Below are 19,856 nucleotides of genomic sequence, written 5' to 3' on the forward strand. Positions count from 1 at the left end.
TTTCATCCCCGAAAATTATATAAATTTCATCGAAATCGTTGGAGCCGTTTCCGAAATCCTGATTATATAATATACAAGAATTGCTCGTTTAAAAGTATTAGATAGATAGATTCCACAGAACATAATGCATCTTTAAATTAAAACTGACTTGATTCGACATGATCTTATTGGTAAATTGTACCTTTTGTTTTGGTACAAAGTTTATTATTCAAATGAAATATATTAAATTGAGTCAGTTTCATTCTAAAGTTAGTAATAAGAACGCAACTAGAGCCTGAAATAAACGACTAACTATTATTTACTATTATTTAAAGCTATTTAATGATGATAATTTTTTCAGTTCAGTCTGTGACAAAGATCATCATCATCAGCCGGAAGACGTCCACTGTAGAACAAAGCTAGACCAAGTTAGAACACCACAATGGACCGATGAAAGAACGGCACTTGCATTCATCGGTTGGTTGGGGTCACCGTTGAGGGAGAAAAGTCCTCGAGTGGCGAGGCGACTACGAATCGGAAGACGAAGCCTTGGCAGGCCTCACCAGGTGGACTGACGACATCGTGAGAGTTGCTGGAAACCAGTGGATGCAGGTGGCGAGTTGTTGGTCATTATGGCGTTCTAACGGGGAGGCCTTTGTTCAACAGTGGATGTCTTCCGGCTGATGATGATGATGATGATGATGATTCATCTAGTGAGACGCCTGCCAACTCTACGTCTTCCGATTCGTGGTATAACGAAAATAACTGATCGAAATTTGAAATTGCAGAGAGGGGGTTAAAATAACATTTTATTGGTGAGTAGCATATGAAAAAACGAGATGCGTGTGATGGTGTGCGAGTATCTACCAATAAGATTCCTTTACTCGTATTATCCTAACCTTCTAAGGACTGGTTTTCTACTGGTCGGTACTAGATTTTTTATCGCACACACCATACTTCCATTATGCGGCCAAAACGTCTAGATGGCAGACAACTAATAAGTAAAACAGGTTATCGTGTCAACACCTATTCTTATTTAAATATGGACATTTCATTATAATCTACATTTAAGTGTTAATGTGAAGCTTAGTAATTAATTTTCACGAGTTTCTGTTCCTCCCGATAAGTTTGCGGTCTTCTTTAATTAATTCTCACAAGAATCATTAGCAAATTTGGCAGTTCCTCAAAGTAGATTGTACGAGAACATTCTATTTCACATAAGGGTATGCAAATTTGATACCAGCATGTTAGTATTATATTGAGTTAGGCTCTACTTGCTGTCTGTTATTTTATTTAAGTTTCGAAAAAGTGCATTAATAAATATTTTCTCTGAATGTATGTACGCATAGAATTAGAATAGATGGTTGTAAATTGTCGAGTTCCTAAATTATAATCCTATCATATTGTGTTCTACATTTTTAAACGATCATTATTATTCAGCGTTGAAAAAAAAAGTGACACAGTTTCCAATGTTCGAAACCATTCAGATAAAAAAATAATGTAAGTACCTAATTTTGTAAAAATCGCTACATCTCATGGCTTCTACCAAAAACGGAACTAAATAGTTTCTATAGCTTCCGATCGTGGCGCCAGTGTGACAAGTGAAGTGACGATGGACCTGCGCAAGAGGGCCTGATATTATAAACCGTTATTTATTTAATTTATTTATTAGTAATTAATTTGACAAAGGTCAGTGACATTATTTTTAATCTATTAATAGCAATTTGTATGTTAAAAACACGTTATAATTAGGTACAGTTTTTATTTTTCGATGATTTGCGAATGAAGGTAGCTCTAAAATCGATGACTAATAGGTACAAACGCAAAACTGGAAGGACGGCTGACCTGGTTAAAGCCGCAATCTTTGGTGGATGCAAGCCGCTTCCAACCAAAGCAACTGGAGGTCAACGGGGAGGCCTATGTCCAACAGTGGACGTTCTCCGACTAATATGATGATGAAGATGATTACAAACACAAACAACAAAGTAAGGCCGGTTGAAACTACTCGTCTCATGCTCAATAACTTTGGCTAATATTTGATTGCAGTTATGTGCATGCTACTTATGGACACGCGAGGCTTAGTTCCAACCGCCTCACTGCTTTTTCACGAATCTCCTGTCATCATCATCATTATAAACAGCCGTAAGACGTCCACTGCTGAACATGGGTCTCCTCTACAGACATCCAGTGGCTTCGGTTAGAAGCGACCTGCATCCATCGTGATTCCGCGGCTTTGACCAAATCTTCCATCCATCTCATTGGTGGATGTTCTACGCTGCGTTTGCCGATCCGGTCTCCATCCGATAGCTCTAAGATCTCTGTCTTTACTTTTTATTTAATGGGTCTTTATTTTGGAAACAATTTTATATTTTAGCAAAGCACAAAACATACATTAACTACTGCATCCACAAACAATTAAATAGTTTACATAATTGCTTTGATAAAAATGGTACGAGTTTAAGATCATAAACTGTTGTTACCTAATTGATTTCTCGCTCGGCGGTAAATTGCGAGAGGCAATTATTACAAGCTTTTAACTTCTTCTGTCAGTTCAATATGTTTACAAAAGGAAAATTTCGCCCACTTTTACGCTTCATTTATTTTAAGCTTTAGAAAAAAGGTAAGCGATATTGACGTGTCTTTTTATTGAAAAACACTTTTTAAAAATAAGTCACAGCAAATAATTCTAACAACAATTATTGTTTTCAATAAAAAGACATGTCAAGTTCGCTTTTAGATATAATAGTAAGGATATAATGGTCATTTACGTTCTTTTTAACCCCCGACGCAAAAAGAGGGGTGTTATAAGTTTGACCGCTATGTGTGTCTGTGTGTGTCTGTCTGTCTGTCTGTGGCACCGTAGCTGTTAAACAGGTGGACCGATTTGAATACGTTTTTTTATTTGATAGCAGGTTTTCTAGCGATGGTTCTTAGACATGTTTTATCAAAATCAGTTCAGCCGTTTATCTCAAGTTATCTCAAGATATTGAACTTTGAAGTGACAAAGTCGGGAGTTTTCCAACTTTTTGTTGGTAAGGTTATTCCTTTATCAATAAAATAAAAATACTTTATTGTCAGACAACAAGATCCATACAATAATGGTAGTATTTTTTTTAAAGCGGCTTTAATACAAATACTTTTCAAGGTTAATTTATTGAATCAGGCGTTACTTTGCGGAGGTCCATATCAATGAACTAAAATTTCAAGGTTGTTTACCATTTTTCTAACGCTAAAATAAACGAAGTATAGTGGCTACTAACATGTCTACCGGGGGTTAATTTATGTACAACTGAGTATTTGTCAGCCCATAAGGGTACAACACGAATTAGCAAGCCCTACTATTTCGATTAATTAATGTTAATTATGTTGTGGAACAAGAATTATTTTTCCTAGTCGACATTGAGTAGATTTCTTTTTTCTCTTTAGCACTCTTTAGATAAATCTTGACATGAGATGAAAGCTGTTATCAGGTTTGCATCACAATAATCATACCCCTGGGTTTTGTGGTTAACATACGCATATTTTTATTATTATTACCTCCTAACTTGTTTTTTTCTGTGTATCGAATACTCGTATCCTTTGTGTAAATAAATCTATACCGCCTATTGTCTACCTGAATTTTTTATTATGGTTATATCTCTGTACTGCTTTTGGTGATCAATAAAGAATATTTATATTGTATTGTATTAAAATGGGCATTTTCCGAAAAAAATATTAAAACGACTTTTTTTCTCCTATTATAATCGAAAGTGCTCCTGATTCAGATTAGGAAAACGAAATTTAATCCAAATCTAAAAAAATTTCGTTTCAATAACTTTTTCTGAAAACGCCCAAATTCAAAATGGCTTTCTATGAAAGTAACAGCGTCTTCAATAAAGACTTATCGGTATTTTTCTTACAGATGCAGCTCAAAAGCATCGCTGTGAGCTTGCTTCTGCTGGCTTCATGTGAGGCACTGCGTATCCTGGTAGTATTCCCAATGGCGTCGAAAAGCCATAGTATACTGGGTCATGGGGTCGTCAACAGACTGCTGGAAGCTGGACATGAGGTTTGAGGCATCTTTGTGTGACGCAGTCCAGAGGCTGTATTGTGTAACAAATTCCGAATCACAATCACTTTCACCACTTCTTTCGGTCAAGGGTAATGGAAAAGCAGAAAGAGATAATGAATGCTATTGCGAGCGTCAAAGCGTAATAACTCACATTCAAGCAATAAAAGTTTCATTCATTCAGTCAGACTACCCCTCGTAAATTGTAATTAGTAGCTTCGTGAAATAGGGCACAGGTCTCCTTGTTTCTTTGGATTAGACTTTTATTAGAGAGTCTTTTAGGTTATCTATATGTCGGCGGCCGATCGTAAAATTCACCAGATCACGAAATTCATAGACATGTGAAATGGCTATAAGTTGGCTAGGCATATCACGATGTGCATGAAAAACAATACGGCAGATCGATTAGAGCAACGCATACATCGATATTCCTAGCTCTATACCGGGCACATCGTGAATTACCGAAAAAAAGAAAAATTGAGGTGCGACGAGCGAAGCAAGCAGTGGTTAGTGTGGTTATTCATTGTGACTACAATGCACAAGCCGAGCGAGCGAAGCGAGTGTGCCGCGGCAGTGGCCGGCAAAGTGGCAGAATTTCATGATCTGCCTAAACGTCACTAGGCAAATCGTTAAGCGGTGAGCTTTTAACGATATGGCGGTTATCCCTTAGCCAATTCATAAAATGGCGCCATTTCACAATATGCCTAGAAATTTCGTGATTTGGCGGATTTTACGATCGGCCGCCAACATATTTTATACACTACGATATAGCTACAATTAACACACAACACTAACAGCAATTAGGACTTTTTTCTAAGACAAATTCCTATTTGTACGAGTTACTTCCCAAACTTCTTACATTCTTAGGGTTCTCACATTTTTAGGGTTCCGTAGCCAAAATGGCAAAAACGGAATCCTTATAGTTTCGCCACGTCTGTCTGTCCGTCCGCAGCTTTGCTCAGGGACTTAAGAGACTTCAGAGGAAGCTGTAATTTTGCACGAATATATATGTAAACTATGCCGACAAAATGGTACTATAAAAGTAAAAAATATTTTTTTTAGTACCGCCCATATACGTAAAGTGGGGGTGATTTTTTTTTCTCATCCAACCTTGTATGTGTGGGGTGTCGTTGAATAGGTCTTTTAAACCGTTAGGGGCTTGCTAAAACGATTTTTCGATTCAGTAATTCATTTGCAAAATATTCTACTATAAAGTGCAAATTTTCGCTAAAATCGAGCGTCCCCCCCCCCCTCTTAAATCTAAACCGGTGGGTGAAAAAAATTGAAAAAAATCAGACTGGTAGTAGGTATATCAAACTTACGAGGAAAACTATAACGGTTAAGTTTTCTTGAGACATATTAGTAGTTTAAGAGTAAATAGCAGCCTAAGGTATAAATTATACCTAAACTTGGAATATTCCGTACAAAATACGAAATCCTTAGAAAAATATTACTTAATTTTTTCGTAATGGCTATGGAACCCCATTTCGGGCATGTCCGACACGCTCTTGGTCGGTTTTTTTTTATTTGTTTCGCTTGTTTGTGTTGTAATTAAAACTCTGTTGTAGGCAAGTATAATCAACAAACAACACGTACACGCGTAAATTTTTCACATAAGTAAAGTTACCCTTTAAGTAAGTACAGTTTCTTAACAAGTGGTTCATGAGATAGCAGAAACAGGAAAATGCAATAAATACGTATAATTAAATTTAAGTTCTTACCGCAACAAGCCGAGTTTGGTAAATGCAACCACGAACTATCTAATTAAAACTTTCTACGCCATGTGCGAATAATTTCCTGGTTTTAGTGTTATAGAGAACAAAAGGCTTGTTTATTGAAGTACTTCTGCCGAAAATCACTTGGCTAGATATTACAGAAATAACTTATGTAAAAGTGCTTTCACCGAAGCGGACCAAACATAATAGAACTAAACTCAAGTCGTATTCATCATCATCCCAGCCTACGTGGCCTCCTCACAGAACGAGAGGGCTTGGGCCGTAAGTCATAAATAATTATCTCATATTAATAACGAAGCTCGAAGCTGGAGGCCGCGGATGGGCAAGCGCAGCTTAGGACGTCCACCAACAAGATGGACAGATGACCTGGTTAAAGCCACGGGTTCACGGTGGATGCAGGCCGCTGCCAACCGAAGCAACTGGAGGTCTGTGCGAGAGGCCTATGACCAACAGTGGACGTCCTACGGCTAAGATTATGATGATGATGATGATGAATAACGAAGCTCATAAGTTTAAATATCTTGTAGTTTTAAAGGTCTCTACACATTACACAGTGTCATGTCATGACCGTAATAGGACCGTGTCAGACGGAGTGTCAAACAGAATGTCAAACGCAGACGTGACACGCGACGGTGACGGTTTATTACCTAAACTTGCTAGTGGACATAGTCTCATACTTTTCGATATAAAGAATATATTTTATCTCCAAATTGCTCGGAAATGTTCTCATTAATGTTGGAAAAATCGACCCGGAAGTCCATCGTTATATGCGTTGATGCTTAGGCTGCTATTTATTCTTAAACTAGGTACTAATAATTCTCAAGAAAACTTAACCGTTATAGTTTTCCTTGTAATTTTGATATATTTAATACCATCCTGATTTTTCAAATTTTTCCACCCACCGGTTTAGATTTTAGAGGAGAGGGCGCTTTTTTTATTTTAATGAAAATTTGCACTTTAAAGTTCAATATTTTGCTAAAAAATCACTGAATCGAAAAATCGTTTTTGCAACCCCCTAATAGTTTTAAAAGACCTATCAAACGATACCCCACACTACAAAGATTGGATGAGAAAAAAAATCACCCCCACTTTACGTCTCGGGATGTACCTACCTACCTAATATAAAAAAAAGATTTTTTTATTGTAGGTATTATTTTGCCGGCTTAGTTTACATATATATTCGTGCAAAATTACAGCTTTCTAGCATTGATAGTCCCTGAGCAAAGCCGCGGACGGACAGACAGACAGACATGGCGAAACTGCAAGGGTTCCGTTTTTGCCATTTTGGCTACGGAACCCTAAAAATTTGGCATTACTTCCCAGACATGTCCGAGAAGTGTTTATTATATGTTTATGTGACCGAAAATTCACCAATCACGTACAAAAACCGAGATTTAAAAAAAACTTCGTTTTCTGCGTTTAGCTAATGCCAATAATGATTGTGTGTGCAAATCATAATAAGGTGTATTTAGATTTAATTATCTTCTCGGACCGATAATATTTTGTAACAAAGGTATGTTTTTTTAATGTTGTGCGTTTAGGAATTGCCGCTTTAACTAAAAGTAAAAATGTATAATATTTATTTTTACTTATCCTATAAGTTTTCTTTTAATTTATTTTGATTACCATATTTTATGTGGAACCAAATTATACGATTCGGACCCAAATCTTTAATATCGAAATTGAGATGGGAACGTGAATTTCATTTTGTCAAAGGTTTTATACCGTGTTATTTTTACGAAAATAAAATAAGGTCTTTTATCAGTAAGGTTTATTTTTATTACTATTAAAGGGTTAATTTTGTTTAGATTGTTATATGTATAAACATATTGTGTCGAATAAATATAATGTTTTCGTTTTCTTTCCTCGCATGTTTGGAGAAAAGCAGTATACAGGCCTCGGCAGGAATGTCATTTTGTGGATTCGTATATCTATTGTAGGACGAGGCGTAGCAAAACTATACTCATCCACGAAATGACTTTTCCCGCCCTCTGCAGTAATTATATTCTTGTCTGACACGTTGCTATTAAATACGGTCATGGTATGCTACGGTGTAATGTGTTTTAGAATATCACGAACCCATCTCTTCTCGTAAGTATATTTAAATATGACTAGTGACCAAATGCCAACCACGAATTCTGGGTCTCCAGCACTGCGGAGGTAACTACCACACTCTGTTCCCGAGAAAGTCGTCGCAAGGTTTCACTTATGATCAAAACCGATGACCATTACAACTCTCTTATAAGAGTGTAACTTTTTAGAAGTCATCTGTACCCTCGTATTAGCTTGTCGAAGAGTATTGAATGAAACGTTCGGTTGGTTCTTTTGCACTTTCTTCTAAGCGCACCCCTAAAGCTCTAATAACCTAACCAACAAATTGGCAAAACCCCCGACTTTGTCACTTCAAAGTTTATCATCTCAAAAACGGCTGAACCGATTTTGATAAAACATGTCTAGGAGCCATCGCTAGAAAACCTGCTTTCAAATTAAAAAAAACCGCATTCAAATCGGTCCACCCAATTAGGAGCTACGGTGCCACAGACAGACACACGCACAGACAGACTCACAGACACACATAGCCGTTACACTTATAAGTAATAACACCACTCTTTTTGCGTCGGGGGTTAAAAATAGCACGTTGTTTTCGTTCCAGTATTTATTCTAGAATAATTCAACGTTTAGGGAAGTTTGCAAACAGGCGCGCAGAAAATCGACTTTTGCAAGTTTTGTTTGAGGTGTTTAGAATTTCAAAGTGACGTAGATTTAGCTGATTGTTTGGTCATTTGTCAAATTCACAAATTGATAAAATACGTTAAGTGTTCATTAAAATCTCGGCCTATACACGTACAAAAAAAAAACACACATTCGAATTAAGAAGCAGAGCTCCTCCTTTTTTGAAGTCAGTTGAAAATGAGCTTTGTGCGACTATTGGCATTTGACAATTCTTACATTCGAAAATTTCAAAAAATCTCTACGACTTTTTTAATGTTGCCTTCGCACGTTAAATTACAACCGTGGATTAGAGACATTTAAATTTGGCACGTTTTTTGCAACAATGAGGGTTTTCACAGAGGCGAAATATCGCTAGATGGCGTCAGTATCGTAAGGTCCATTTGACGTTTGACGTTTGCTTGCGATTGGCTCATTTAATTTTTTAACCAATCATGAGCAAACGTCAAACGGACCTCTCGATGCTAACGCCATCTAGCGATATTACGGCTCTGTGAAAACCCTCATTAAATATGTTCTGCTAATGAAAGTATATCATCAACATATCCTTAAGATGGCCACACGTCCACACCGGAACATCAGCAGCGTTGGCTCTCAGCCGGCATTATGCTGTGTAGTTTCGTGAAAGTTGCTGTCTAGTAAATACACTGCTTTTCCTCGTTCTGTAATTGTCTGTAAGTCAGTATCACGAGTAAAATGTCGGTATTTTCTTTATTTTTTCTTTACATATCATAATTAAACATCTTGTTTCTAATATTGCAGGTAGTACATCTGACTGCGATACCGCGTGAGGAACCAGAAAAAAACCTAAAGGAAATTGTCGTTCCCGATGGAGTAGAGAGTCTCAGTAAAAGCTATCCGGAGAATTGTAAGTATAACTCTTTATTGTATGTAAAACGCATGATAATCAGTTAACAAGAGAAGGAGATGTATAAAGGCGAACTTACAAAAATGACAAAGACATAAAAAAGTTACCAGCTATATTTCAAGTTTCTAGGTTAACTGGAAGTAGGTAGTACCCTATAGGTTATTAGGTTACCTACGGCAATTTATATAGAAGCACCATTTTTATGACTGTATCGTTTGATTGCGTTGATTCAGCAGTGATTACTTCAATGCTTTAAGGGGTAGCATACTTAAATATTTAACATTAATTTCAGCACCTTCACTCGTCTTGACGGACAAACAACAAAGTGGTCTTATAATCTTATAAGGGTTTCGTTTTTTCCTTCCAAGGTACAGAACCCTAGTAAAAACAAGTTGAAAATTAGAAGGGGAACAAGTATTTATGTTCTCAGATCCTTACTAATGAAAATTTTACCGTTTTCAGTTAACTCCTTAACTTTGAAGAATATCGTTGGCAAACCAAACGTAGACTCGACGTTCTTCTTTGACTTGGCTTTTGACTTTCACAAACTATTTCTTGAAGACAAAAATGTTGTGGAGTTTCTCGGCAACCCCAAAGAAAAGTTTGATGCGGTCATTATAGAATGGTTCTTCTCAGATGTCGTTGCTGGGTAAGTAACCTAATCTTGATTCTCTTCTAGAAAAGAGAGAGAACGAGAGGGGAGGGAAGGAGAGAGAGAGAGAACACTACAAGGAAGAAAACAGTAATTTATTGAATCAGGCGTTATTTTGCGCCACTACGAAACAACAAACAAAACCAAACAATAATAAATATCGAATAGTATAAGTTGGGCCCCACTCACTAAATATTGCGGCAAGCCGCAACGCTGTTTTTCTGTAAGGCGCATTTAAAATGAAACGCATAAAAATATACAACTTCCTTGTCCTACTAGAATGTAATGTTGCACAGGCAAAGGCCTCCTTTTGTTTCGTCTGGCTAAGAAAAAAAAACAGCATGTCCGAATAATTTTACATCTTCTAATACAATAAAAACAACAGCTGCTGCAGCAGCTGCAGCTTGGGTTGTAGTTTCCACGCGAGCCCAGTGCGGATTGGGAACTTGACTAAGCATCATTAGAAAAAGTCATGGCGCGATTGCTAATATAATGGCTTATACGGCTTATAATTATGGTCCATTTATACGAGCATAAAGTACCTATAGTCAAAACACTACAAACGGGACTTATCACGCTAAAACACACGAGTAATATTTATATAGTGGCCGTGAACTCGAGTAGACTGAAAGTGTAGGGTGTCTGACACCCTACTAATGATAGACGATAACTAGACTACTTTCTTTTTCAGTCTACTCGTGACCACAACCACTGTAATGTGGTTGAAACGTCGAGGTAAATATTACTCGTGTCTTTGAGCGTGATAAGTCCCGTTTGTGGTATTTTGATTATGATTGAAAATCACGAAAGTTTAAAACGTTACATAAAGTACCTTTCTGAAATTTATACATACAACATTATAATTTTTATTTTCCAGGATCGCACCACTATTTCAATGCCCATTAATATGGCTTGGGTCAACAGAAGCCCATTGGGAAGTGATAAAATTGGTTGACAACATCCCAGGTCCAGCTGATAACGTAGATTTATTTTCGACACATACCCCTCCACTTCACTTTTGGGATCGGCTTTCGGAGTTATGGAAGATGTTTAAGAAAATTATTAAAATGAAGTAGGTAATTTTTAACTTTATGGCCATTACAGGCAGCCTGCATTCTATCTAACTGGATGCCAACTGCCTATAATGATTTTGAACGATCTATTATCAATTACTGAGGGTATAGGTTTGGACTTGCTCACGTTGTAACCGAAATCCAAAAACGTTGTCAAACACCTGTAAAAAATGTGGACCTATGATGAATTGTCGTTTCTTTCCAGCCTCATTTCTTACCCAAAAGAAAAAGAATTATACAAAAACTATTTTCCAAGAATAGCAGACAAAAGGGGTGTAACGATGCCATCGTATGAAACAGCGGTATACAACGGTTCATTGCTGCTTCTAAATTCCCATCCGACGATAAGAACACCGCATAGCCTGCCACAGAGTGCAAAGTACGTTGGGGGATACCATATTGATTTCAAACCAAAACCTTTGCCAGAGGTAAGAATTGCATTTACTTTTTTCGCCAATCGAGAAACTCTCACCGTCGGATTATATTTTGAAGGTAGTTTTTCCGCCAACAAAAACTAAAAGGCATAAGTATGACGATAAACAAATTCTGTAACATTTTTTAGGAATATTCGATCCGCAATCAGAGTAAAAGTAACGTCAGCAGATTCGATAACGCATTCGTGTATCCTGCGTCCCTGCTGAATTTCGTTCAAATCAAATTACAGAAAGAAATTACATTACATCTTCATACATTTCACGGAAAACAGACATGCATTCGAATTTCGGAAGCATGGACGTATTTTTTTTATCTTTCGTAACATTTTACGGAGTATACCTAGTGCCATCTATGAAGACGCGTGATTTTGACAAAATTAGACATTAATGATATTGTAATAAGAACCATGGTACGCGTCATCGTGAACGACTCTACCTATACCGGGTGTGGCCTGTAATATAAGCAAATAATTAAAACAGATCATACTCGTCAAACTGAACAACATTAGTTCAGCGACTTTTAAAAATAATTTGTTTTTTAATTTTTATTGCAATTTAAATTTTATTCGAAGAAGCAATGTAATGCAAAATGCTTGATGTTTGTAGCATGACAGGCGACGTCAGTTGTGTTCTGGGATGGCGTACATTGAAAGCAGAATTTATATGAAAAAAGGAAATTTCAAAAACTCCATTATTTTTTAAAGTCGCTGAACTAATGTTGTTCAGTTTGACGAGGACGATCTACGTTTAAATTTTTTGCTCGTATTACAGGCCACACCTGGTATATCTGCCCCGGGTCAAAGCGTACGTTGAGAACCTATATAAAACTAACATATTTATAAGTAAGTAAACCACTAAATAATATATGGATCTTTGCTGTCCGCATTATATTCTGCCTAGGCTATCAATTTACCTATCTGATTTTCAATCACCATCGTCATTATATCAGCAGTAGGACGTCCACTATAAAATGATCATAGGTACTCGACCACAAGATTTGAAGGTAGGTAAGCTACATAACAATACAGATAAAAGATTGTAATATTATAATAAAACAGAGTTTCCAGTATGTCAATAAGGAATTGCCAGCATCATTGTGCAAACAACAAAGCAAACGAAACGAAAACAATTGACAAACAAAAACAACAAAGCGCAAAGACAAACCCAAAACTCTAGGTAATCTAGGGATCAAGTTTGTTAGCCCGTCATTGAGAATTTAGTTGGGGATCTAGTTTTACTTCAATTAACATGAATGTTAGTCTTGCATACCGACTAATTTGAAGTTTCAGAACATCTCAGTTGCTCAGTTGTACTCACTAAAGCGTACAAACTAGACACACGTTGGAATTTGTGAGATATAATTGTATAGTCACCAGCATTAATATCTGCCACAGCGTAGCATGCAAAAATATCTGACACGTCCTTCCAGCCCTAGAAATAGAGTCGTATCAGATATTTATGCACGCTTGTTGTGTCAGATACTTCGGTCCCCAGGCATTAGTCTGGAGAGAGAGATCTCTCTATTGTGCCGTCTCCATCGCACAATATACTATCAGATATTGGTGCTGGTGACTGTACTTAGGTATAGATAGGCAGTACAGTCAAAGACACTGAATCACGTAGGTACCAGTGTGGAACTTTTTTTTGTAATTTTTATGATTCCTTTGGAAAACATCAACGGTCTCATCAGTTGAAGATCAGTAGGGAATCTTCATGACAACTTTCTTGGGAAAATACTCATGTCTGGTCTCTTGGTCGTGTTTTTTCGTATGTCCTATTTTAAACTACTCAATTAATTATTTAATTTAAAAAAAACCGGGTAACTGCGAGTCGGACTCGCGCACCTAGGGTTCCGTACACATTATAGGTATGTAAGTAAACGGGAATCGTGTCTTGAAGATATTTCTCGCTTTTTCCGAGTGATTTAATACATCCAGTGTATGCGGAACCCTACTCTTAAGCAAAATGTACGCAGTGTGAGGTCTGATTATATTGGTCATGATATTTACAGACAGACATAAAAAATCAAGATTTTCAAACTCAAGATTTTGGTTGTGTTATAATAGCAACCTTCATACCAAATTTCAAGATTCTGAGTTCACGGGAAGTACCTTGTAGGTTTTGATTCCCTTGCGAGTTTCGAAAATTTGCAGCATAAACGGCTGCATCTTTTGATTGCGTTGGCTTAGAAGTTTAATTTTTTCACAGCTCCAAGGGACAGTTAGACCTCGGTATTTGATATTAATTTCAGCTTGATACCTCTACGCGTTCCCGAGAAAAAGGATCTTGACAGACAGACAGACAGACGGACAAAAAGTGATCCTATAAGGGTTCCGTTTTTTCCTTTTGAGGTACGGAACACTAAAAATTAAAAAATAATATATTAAATGTTACATTGCAATAATGTATACATTCTCTTATCATTTGCGGAAAATATTATTATACCTACGACCTCTCCGGAATTATTCATTTTAAAAACTAGAGAACAAACTGCGGAATATAATGTTGAATTTTAATACACATTTACCCATTTAATATGTGAAGGAGGTTCCCTAAGGATGTGTTCAGATCATTGCACTTAAGCTATTAACTTTGCAACGTTGGAGATTGAGGTAAAACTCCCCTAGGCATTGGACCCTATTTACGGTAAATGTTATAGGAATGAACATTAGTTGAAGAAAGCACTTTCAGGGTGGTTTGTTTGCACTTCCTCTATGCTAAAATTTAACTGTAGTAAGTTTACTAGTAAAGAGTACTTATTGTGAAATATATGCATAAGTGAGTATAACTAAATTTCTTAGTTACAATACAATTAACAACTTTGTTTGACTTTTGTTTGTGTTTCGGGGAAGCCTTTGTTTAACAGAACCTACTTACCTAGAAGTAGTACGCTGATGATGATGATTAAGTACAATAAAGGGTTCACTTATGTTTCGCAACTAACATTTGGTAACCTGATTCATTTCGCAACTTTTCATTTTGTAACTGTTTAATATTTCTGAAACTGTAAATATTTCAGGATTTTTATAAAACTAACCTAACTCTAACCTAGAGTTCTACACGATGGCTTTGAAATAAACCCTGAAATATTTACAACTAGCTTTTGCCCGCGGCTCCGCCCGCGTGGTATTCGGTTATCGCGCGGTGTTCCCTCGGGAACTGTGCATTTTTCCGGGATAAAAAGTAGCCTATGTCACTTTCGGGCCCATAAACTATCTCTATGCCAAAAATCACGTCGATCCGTCGCTCCGTTACGGCGTGAAAGACGGACAAACACACAATCATACAAACACACTTTCGCATTTATAATATTAGTATGGATTTTAGAGTTTGCGAAATAAAAAGTTGCGAAATGAATCAGGTTGCCAAACGGTACCGCTCTGCTTTCAGAGCATGACATGAGTGCGTCTGAGCTAACTTTGGGGGCGGCAGACGTGAACTTGCCTTCGAAATCCAAAAGCTTAATGGTTACTTGACCTGAAATGTATATTTCAGAACTAAATTATTGTTATTATTATTTTAAAATTTATGACGGTGGAAGCATTCTACACTTCCACTGAACGTAGATATAGTTTAGATATAGTTAGTGTTTAGTATTGTAACTAAGGGACCCCATACATCCCTGTATCTTTTATTATTATTATTTTTTGTATTTTTTTTCTTTAATTGTATAATATAGTTTTTAAGTATTTTATTTGTAATTATATTACTTATTATGAAAAAATGACTTTCTGCCAAGTTTCTTGCGGCGCATTCTTCTTGGCAATGATGGTCTTTGGTCGCTGGTAGTTTAGTTTAAAAAATGACGTGTAAAAGTGCCCATTGCGGCATATTTACTGAATAAATCATTTGAATTTGAATTTGAATTTGAATTTTGAATTTGTTAGTTACGAAATGAACGGATACGGGATACCACAACAAAGGGACCTTCCCTGTATCTATGAGAAAGCATTTTTGGTACGACGGTGAATCGCCCGTGTTTCAGCTAACATCCACAGAGCTGGTTTTCTCAATTACTACAAGCTTTTATTTTACTTGCAATGTTTTTATTTCATGTATGTACCTACCAGTGGCGTAGCGTCAGATATTTTCGTGGTAAAGCCGCTGCAAAGATCGCATATATATTTATCTTTCATAAATCATATATGTCCTGTAGTCCCATTTTGTAAATATTGGGCAAGCCGATGGGAATAGGGTTATATGGACGCTTCGCCACTGGTACTTTACCTACCTGCCTATGTATGTACCATCAGCCAAATATGTGGTCTACCACCCTAAAGTTGATAATCGTTTGCATGTCATAAAACAATAATGCCAATAGACGTGTTTGTCAACTTGAAAGTTCGACTTTAGCGACATATTCATTTGATAGGAACTTGTTTAAAAATTGATAGACCACTTATTTGGCTGATGGTACCACATGCATTAGTCAGATTGACTTGAAATTTGACATAGTATATGTAAATCTGATGAGATGACAATGCATCTGGGGCCAGCCAGGATCGTCTTCTCAGTAGTTGATGGTATTGACTTGAAATTTGGTAGAGAAATGAAGTTTCGACTACAATGCAAGTACAGTAAACAAAAAATACAGTCAGCAAAAATTCTCGTATTATATGACATTTTAACAGAAATATATTTTATGTTAAGAATGTATAATAATGATGAATGAATGAATGTACTCTTTTTTCAGGACATCCAATATTTAATGGACACCGCCAGATACGGCGTCATATACTTCAGCATGGGTTCGAATTTGAAAAGCTCTGACATGTCGGAAGAAATGAAACGGAGAATATTATACATATTTTCAACATTCAAACAGAGAATCTTTTGGAAGTTCGAAGGTGAACTCAATAATATCCCGCCTAATGTTTTTCTAATGAAATGGGCCCCTCAACAGAGTATTTTAGGTAAGACATGAATTAATAACACTAAGACACCAAGTCGCGCCTATAAAATTAAATTGAAACAATTCGACATATTCACATTTCCAAAATAAACTTGAAATAAAACGCAATCTGGTTGAATTTAAAAATGAGAAAATTTGGAATAATTTTAATTTAATTTGGTGGGTGCGAAGTGACGTTGTTTTGTTATCATTACCTAAACTTTTCACCTACTTTCAAGTACAGATAAAAACGCCATCTAACGGAATAATGCGTAACTTGGTGACTAGTGAATACAAAGTTGTCAGAATGGTAAAGACAGAGAAAGTAAAGCGTAATAAAACTGCATCAGCAGTACCAGTTATAAAACATAGATGGCAGCGTAGGTCTTCTTCCGAAGTTTTTTTATTTATGTTCAGTTCAGTTCAGAACCTCTATAAAGAATAGAAAACAGGTGTGTAAAAACAATGATACAAATGCTGTTATGGGATAGTCTATAGACTTATCCAAAGTCGTGTTATGAGTATTACTTGTATTTTGATTGGTGTATAAGTAAATCATACATAAAGAAGCGACCACACCGCTGCGGCTGCTCAAAATACGGTAAATACATCACTCACTATCTACTCAAAGTACGCTGACAGTGCGGAATTGCAGTAACATGCCGTAAACGTCACGGCTTTGCGTGGAGAGCATGCAGTAAAGTGTGGTGCGGTGGCCGCTTCATAATAATAAAGGATAGGCGTAGAAAAATAATTATATCTGAGTTTCACCATTAGTACTTTTAATGTATTTTTTTTAGGTACTGTATTCTTACAAATATAGTTAATTTGAATTTGAATTTTCAAAGAATCACTCACAACACTTTCCGTTTCAGCGCATCCTACCCTGAGACTTTTTATCACACATGGAGGCCAGCTGTCAACAACAGAAGCAATACATTACGGTGTACCCGTCATCGGTGTTCCAGTACTGGCAGACCAACATCTAAACATGGATACCGTGATTCAAAAGGGCTTGGGGCTCAAGGTGAATCTGAACGTCGATAACTTCGCATACGAACTGGGACTGGCTATGACTGAAATGTTGATCACTCAAAAGTAAGTACAAGCAATTTATTGAATGGCTATAGGTACTTTACGGAGGTCCATATCAATGAATTCAAAACAATTACTAACTATGCAACAAATGTGTATTGCAGTTCCTCCACCTCCACACTGTAAGAACACACAAAAATCACACAAACCCAACTATCACCACCACCACACTAAACTGACTTGTTTGGATTCGAACTCAGCCAAAGTTTTACATAAAACTGATTCATGATTGACCCATCTCACCTGATGAAAAGCGCAGATGAGGCCAAAGGTGTATCTTACAGGTTCAGTAACAGCCTATTATTTTTACAATTATTCATTTACATTTATTTATTTATTTATGTTCGCCCACAGAGCAACACAACCGTGTACTAACCAATGTTAAACTCGGTCTTCAGTCTATTCTATGCTAAGTTGGCCCAGCGTTTATCGTTTAATTTAACAGTTTTATTTTGTTACAGATATAAACAGAGAGCCCGTGAACTATCTGAAATTTACCACCACCGCCCAATATCTCCCAGGAAAGAAATAGTTCATTGGGTGGAGCACGTGGTCAAAACACAAGGCGCCCCACATCTGCGCTCCCCATCCCTCATGATGCCCTGGTACCAGAAGATGTACATCGACCTTATCACCATTGTGTGTTCTTTATTAATTTTATCATTAAATTTAATTAATAGAATTAGATATTACTATAGCATAAGACATAAAGTGAATAAAGCCGAAAAACAAATACAGAAGTCAGCATTGAATAAAAAAGTACGTTGATGCATTTGCTGCCGGCTGTCAAAAGTCAGAAAAATGCTTTTCGAAGACTGGAAACGTAAACCCGATAACACTAGATCATAGATATTCCAACGGTTTACCTTTAACCCGCGGCTGCTCCCGCGTTCCAAATATCTCCACGAAAAGCAAGCCCATTATTTTTTTATTTGAAGCATGTTATAATATTTTTGAAGTACTAGTTTCGGGTGCCGTTCAATCGTCATACAAACTTTTCGCATAATTTCATTTTTCTACGTCAAAAATCATAATACTCATTTAGCATAAAAATGGATTTCATATTTTTACCCAGCATAAGCTTTAAATAATATAACATTCATTAGTCATAACAACAATTACTGCAGCTAATGCTTATATTATATAATTTAATTTTGAATATTCGGTTACTCATATAATGATTATAATTTATACAACATAGATAGTTTTTGTACGTTCTCAATATTTCGATAAATTGAAATTCTGATGTGTTATGACTATGAGAAATGAAAATTCGCAAATCGTTGTTATGACAAAAATTACCCACTAGGTTCGCTCGAACAACGCCATCTATTGAATGCAGACGAAGTCAACACGTCTTATGGAAGGCCGAGTTACTTCAAAGTTATAAGACAGCGCCCTCTATTCTCTTTTAATGTGAAAATGTTTACCCACTGGAACGCATTACCGGGATACAATAATAATTAAAATTCGTTTTACGCTGCATAATAAATAGTTTCAATAGGTTTCATTAGATAAAAATTAATCAACAACACTTGCTTCCATGTCATACTTTTGTAAAAGAGTCCTTCGAAGATACAAGTCCTTTGAATAAGCGGGAGCCGTACGCTTGCATGCCACCAACATGGTATTACTACAAGCCACCCTGGTCATCCATATATAACCGCTATGTCACAGAATAGATAATAGTACAAGGTTATGTTCAAGTTTATGGCAAATACCTTGGCTGGTTGATACCCTCCCTCTAAAATGACATCCCTTAAGGCTAGTTTAGACCTGCAAGCAAAATCGCGCCAGTTGCAATTTTTCTTGCAGTTCTAAAACGGTCAAGAAGGCTTTATCAGCTTTTCCACATTTTAGATATTTATATTGAAATGAACAGAAACAGCGCAAACCTAAATATTCCTTACAGAATTCTAGTCACTACCACTAGGTATACTATACAGTCATGCAATTTGATTTCTAAGCCACCATTATAACCTTATCATGGTAATTTTTTTTCTATGATAATGTTTATTGATTAACGTAAAGCGTCACAATGACAAGGGTCTGTGGCGGTCTGGGAATCAATTGGTTGAGTACAGTCTAATGCAAACTTTTATATTCCTCGATAATTTTACTGATGACTTCTAAGCTAAGGAAATCAAATTATTTATTATGTCTATTAATTATTTGATAATGAATTATTTATTTATGAATTAATGATTATTTAATTTTAAATTGGACTGAATTATAAGACTGAATGGAAAATATATTTCATATTAATACGTTCTGTTCTTTTATTGTTTTTCTAGAATCCCTTGTTGTTCGTTTTAAAATACACACAACACACATTTCTGCTCCGAGCAAG

General features: G+C 36.4%; 1 protein-coding gene across 1 annotated transcript; it reads left to right on the plus strand.

Moving 5' to 3' along the window:
* Nucleotides 1-1,572: 1,572 nt before the first annotated feature.
* On the plus strand, nt 1,573-19,776 carry LOC141439309 (UDP-glucosyltransferase 2-like). The gene is made up of 9 exons (XM_074103574.1): nt 1,573-1,668; nt 3,881-4,027; nt 9,256-9,361; nt 9,824-10,010; nt 10,891-11,085; nt 11,292-11,514; nt 16,214-16,433; nt 17,287-17,509; nt 17,968-19,776. The coding sequence occupies exons 2-9, from the start codon at nt 3,881-3,883 to the stop codon at nt 18,272-18,274; spliced, it is 1,608 nt and encodes a 535-aa protein (XP_073959675.1). The 5' UTR covers nt 1,573-1,668; the 3' UTR covers nt 18,275-19,776.
* The last annotated feature ends 80 nt before the right edge of the window (nt 19,777-19,856 follow it).

The sequence above is a fragment of the Choristoneura fumiferana genome, chromosome 20 (assembly GCF_025370935.1).
Source record: "Choristoneura fumiferana chromosome 20, NRCan_CFum_1, whole genome shotgun sequence".
Taxonomy (NCBI): domain Eukaryota; kingdom Metazoa; phylum Arthropoda; class Insecta; order Lepidoptera; family Tortricidae; genus Choristoneura; species Choristoneura fumiferana.

Coding starts and splice junctions, on each gene's coding strand:
- LOC141439309 (XM_074103574.1), top strand. CDS start 3,881: ATGCAGCTCAAAAGCATCGCTGTGAGCTTGCTTCTGCTGGCTTCATGT. Junction 11,515..16,213: donor AACCAAAACCTTTGCCAGAG/GTAAGAATTGCA, acceptor CTCTTTTTTCAG/GACATCCAATATTTAATGGA. Junction 16,434..17,286: donor CCCTCAACAGAGTATTTTAG/GTAAGACATGAA, acceptor TTTCCGTTTCAG/CGCATCCTACCCTGAGACTT.